At 34.5% G+C, this 3,811-nt stretch overlaps 1 protein-coding gene across 1 annotated transcript in view; it reads left to right on the forward strand.

Moving 5' to 3' along the window:
• The first annotated feature begins 480 nt into the window (after window positions 1-480).
• LOC112156961 (tetratricopeptide repeat protein 39B) overlaps window positions 481-3,811 on the forward strand; it is a 7,788-nt gene continuing 4,457 nt past the window's right edge. The window contains exons 1-7 of the mRNA XM_024289337.2: window positions 481-704; window positions 1,381-1,403; window positions 1,609-1,713; window positions 2,601-2,732; window positions 2,972-3,048; window positions 3,307-3,436; window positions 3,529-3,634. Coding sequence (XP_024145105.1) covers window positions 675-704; window positions 1,381-1,403; window positions 1,609-1,713; window positions 2,601-2,732; window positions 2,972-3,048; window positions 3,307-3,436; window positions 3,529-3,634 — 603 coding nt within the window. The 5' untranslated portion in view covers window positions 481-674. The remainder of the gene's footprint in view (window positions 705-1,380; window positions 1,404-1,608; window positions 1,714-2,600; window positions 2,733-2,971; window positions 3,049-3,306; window positions 3,437-3,528; window positions 3,635-3,811) is intronic.

A 3,811-nucleotide genomic window follows, 5' to 3' on the forward strand; every position in this document is an offset into this window, starting at 1 on the left:
AAAAAAAAATAATAATAATAAAGGTAAAAGTTTCTGCCAAAGTTTCAAATGTGACATGCTTCAACTGTCACAGCTTTTTCTTTGTGCAGGATTCAATACTATTTACATGCAGGATAATTTCTTTTTACGTTTTAAGTGAGTTGCTCATTAGAAATTCTTCTTCTTGTGGTTTATTTTCACAACGTCAAGGTGCAATTCCACCACCTACCGAGGAGTAGAGTGAGTCAGAGTGGGGGACTACCTTACTAGTCTATAAAAAAACAAAATCTAAATCCTCCTCAAGAGTCCACTTCTCCTCAAAAAAAACCAAGAACAACTCCATTGAGATTCTGCTCATCAGAACTGTCCCATCTTGGTGCTCAAAGGGCAGCTCCCTGTTTGATTTCCATATGTGCTCCGGCTGCAGGTCATGACCTGATGGTGTGTTCAGTCTGTCAGAAGCTGCATTGTCTGGTCCAGCTAATCAGCAGTGATAGGGCAGCGAAGCAAGCATGATGCTTTCTGATGACCAGAATGGGGCGGCTCCTTCAGTATCAACCCACTCCCAACTTTTTTTTTCCCACTGTAAGGATATAGCAAATGTTTGACTTTGACAGCCTATATAAGGGGATGTTGAAGCCTGTCAGCCTGCTTGTACAGTTTTATTAAGGAATTTAGTGTGACACTAAAGCTAAATGGAGACAAAAGAAGATTCCCTTCAACAGGTAGGTGTAATGTTTATTTTTCCAAATTTACATTTTTTTTTATTAATTGACTTGTCAACATTTCTTAAACATATTTTGTTTCTTTCATTGCCCTTATGGTTCTCTTCTGCACTTGCAGACTTCAAAAATTGGATATTTAGCTTATTACTTCTAGTCAATTTTTTTTAAGAAAAAGACAACTACGAGTTGGGAAAAGATTTTGTTTCTGGTATTTAATTATTATTTTTATTTTTTATATCTGTTGATGCCTTGAAGTCCGTTTTAAATAATTAGATAATGAGCTGTTTACAACCTACTGAATTGGTAAAAAGTTAAATATAATCAACATGTTTTACTGTTGCCAACACTATTTTGCTACAGAAATATGTAATTGTAATACATCATATTTGTAATGCTTTTGTCTCAACAATGTTTGTGCCACATTTTATTGGTGTAAAGCAAGCATGAAGCCAATACTACATAACTCCACAATATTTAAATATATTTTTTTAATTTAATAAATAATACACTAAAACAAATCAAATGTCATTTTCAAATTTTAGTAAACTTTATGATTTTATCACAAAAAATACATACTTTGCAAAAAAGCATTCATAGTTATGCCTTTTGATGTATGGTAGACTTTACTTCAATATAATGCATGGCTTGTCTTATATTTTCTGCTCTTTTTTCTTAGGTGGATGTTTATGAGGATGAATTGTGAGTACAGTTATATTGACAAACACTATTAATGAGAGAACATGATGGAATCAGTAGGCAAACTGGATACCAGACAAATTTAAAAGAAACTTTATTGTTTTTAGGTTCTTGTTAAAAGCATGTCAAACAAAAACTGTACATTTTCATACAGTATACTATATTATAGTATGATTTTTGTCCAACAATCTGCTACATTTTCACACAGAGCAGCAAAAATTGACCTGGAAACTGCACTGGAGGAATGCACCGTTTCCCTCTATCACTTTCTGAACAACAGGTTTGCAGATTCACTGGCTGCTTTGAAACCTCGGTGAGTCTCTGAGTCTTCTAAATGCCTCCGATTGTAACAGATTTTAACCTGATTACAGTGCATTTACTGCGTTTGGAAGTTAATGTGTGTCTATTGTGTAATTCATGTTGGATCAAGAATACAACATAAAATAATGCATTCTTTTTAGAACTTTACAATGAAATGTTGTAATTGCTTGCTACCCCAAAAAAATGCATTTGCACTAATGTGAAGAAGTTATAAAAATGTGTGCAAACTGCTGTTTAGATTTATCAACATACTGCTATCTCTCCAAAATATCTTGAGTTTCTACAGATGTAAATTTGAAAACGAATGCAGGCTTTTATTTAGTCAAGCTCTTCAAATGTATCTGCACGTAAATACATTTATCCCTAGATTAAAGTGTATTTTGACACTTTTTTTGCTGCATTTTGGACCCTGCCTGCACTTTACCCTGAATAAAAGTGATACTGAACAAAAAATGACTTTGGGTGAGCAAATGCTATTCAACTCTGACCCACTGCACATTGTGTGTCATTCATATGATGACCCTGCTGATCATGAAGCTCAGGAATAAACAATCCATGAAAAAAATAACATGGCAAAGACCTTGAAAAAATAACAATAACAACCATTTCTTTAAAGCAATTCTCAATTCAAATTCCTAAAAGGAGGCTGAGCTATTACTTAATACAAACTTTGAAACAATCATACTCCTTTACCTTCTTTCTAGACTGCTCTACTACCTTGTTAGTCTTTTCTATTGAAAAAAGTCCAATGAACTAATTCAATTTTGCTACATTTGACAAAAATGTACCAAAATAGTAACAAATTATTGCATCAAATCTTTAAACTGTTCTAGTACATTTACAAAAAACCATATTCACTGTGATGTGTGTGTTCTTCAGGAAGAATACTAGTATGTACCATGCGGTGGGCTACAGCAGCATCCTGCTCATGCAGGCTGCCATGACGTTTGACCCTAAAGACATGGATGCTGCAATGACCTCGCTCAAAGACGCCCTGCACGTCTGCCAGAGGCAAGGCTTGATACTTTAAAAACAAAAGGCTACTTTGACTTTTGGGATGAGGTGGACTATTAATGCAAAAAGCAGGACTACCTTAATAACCATATAAGCAAGGCTTTTTAAATGTATCTTTAGATTTTGCGATGTTTTTGTAATATTAAGCAAAGTTTTTGTCCTAAATTAAATTTCAGTTGAAGTTTAATATTGTTTTGCATATTTTGAATGCTATTGAAACACTGATTTCTTCGTAGATTTCGAAAGAAAACCGGACTTATGGAGAGTTTGGCCAACTTTTGGTATGGACAACAGAATGAAACTTTGACAGAAGGTGAGCTAAAATGTTGGACAATCAAACTGCTTTAAATAAATATGTAGCAATGTTATGACGGGAATGGACAGGGAATACTGGTGCTATTACTTTTCTTGCTGCCTTTTTCACATTGACACCTAGTGGTTACATCAGAAAACAACAAGGAATCATTAAAAAAAGAGCTCTAACATAAACATCTATTTGTCATCTGTGGTGAAGTGAAATGTCGGATGTCCACGGTGTTCAAGCCTTGTATTTTTTTTATTTTTTTTCCAGAGGAGATGCATGCAGAAATATGCTGCGCAGAAGTTTTGATGCAAAAAGCAGCACTCACTTTTCTGGACGAGAGCATAATCGGCTTCATTAAAGGAGGGATGGGAATGAGAAACAGCTACCAGATTTACAAGTAAGAGGCTCTGCAGAACATTAGAATATACAGAGAAATCTTGGAAGTGGATTTGTTGTGGGATTGCTTAAGGTGTTCTATCTCCAAACTAGGTATTGCCAAGACATGGAAAACGTGCTGACTGATGAAGAAAAACAGAAGAGAACACATGTTCATTTCCGGGGTGGGGTCAGCATGGGGATTGGATCCTTTAATCTTGTAAGAACATAAATCACAAATTATAAGACAGGCGGAATTTTATAGGTTTTAATTGAAAAAGATTCTTAAAGTTACCTCAATATTATTATCAGAGGAAAATAATTTTGTTCATTGTAATGTTTGAATATTTCATTTCTTGTACAGTAAAAGTCAATTTCACTCTATGCACTAAAAACG

The sequence above is a fragment of the Oryzias melastigma genome, linkage group LG1 (assembly GCF_002922805.2).
Source record: "Oryzias melastigma strain HK-1 linkage group LG1, ASM292280v2, whole genome shotgun sequence".
NCBI classification, from domain to species: Eukaryota; Metazoa; Chordata; class Actinopteri; order Beloniformes; family Adrianichthyidae; genus Oryzias; species Oryzias melastigma.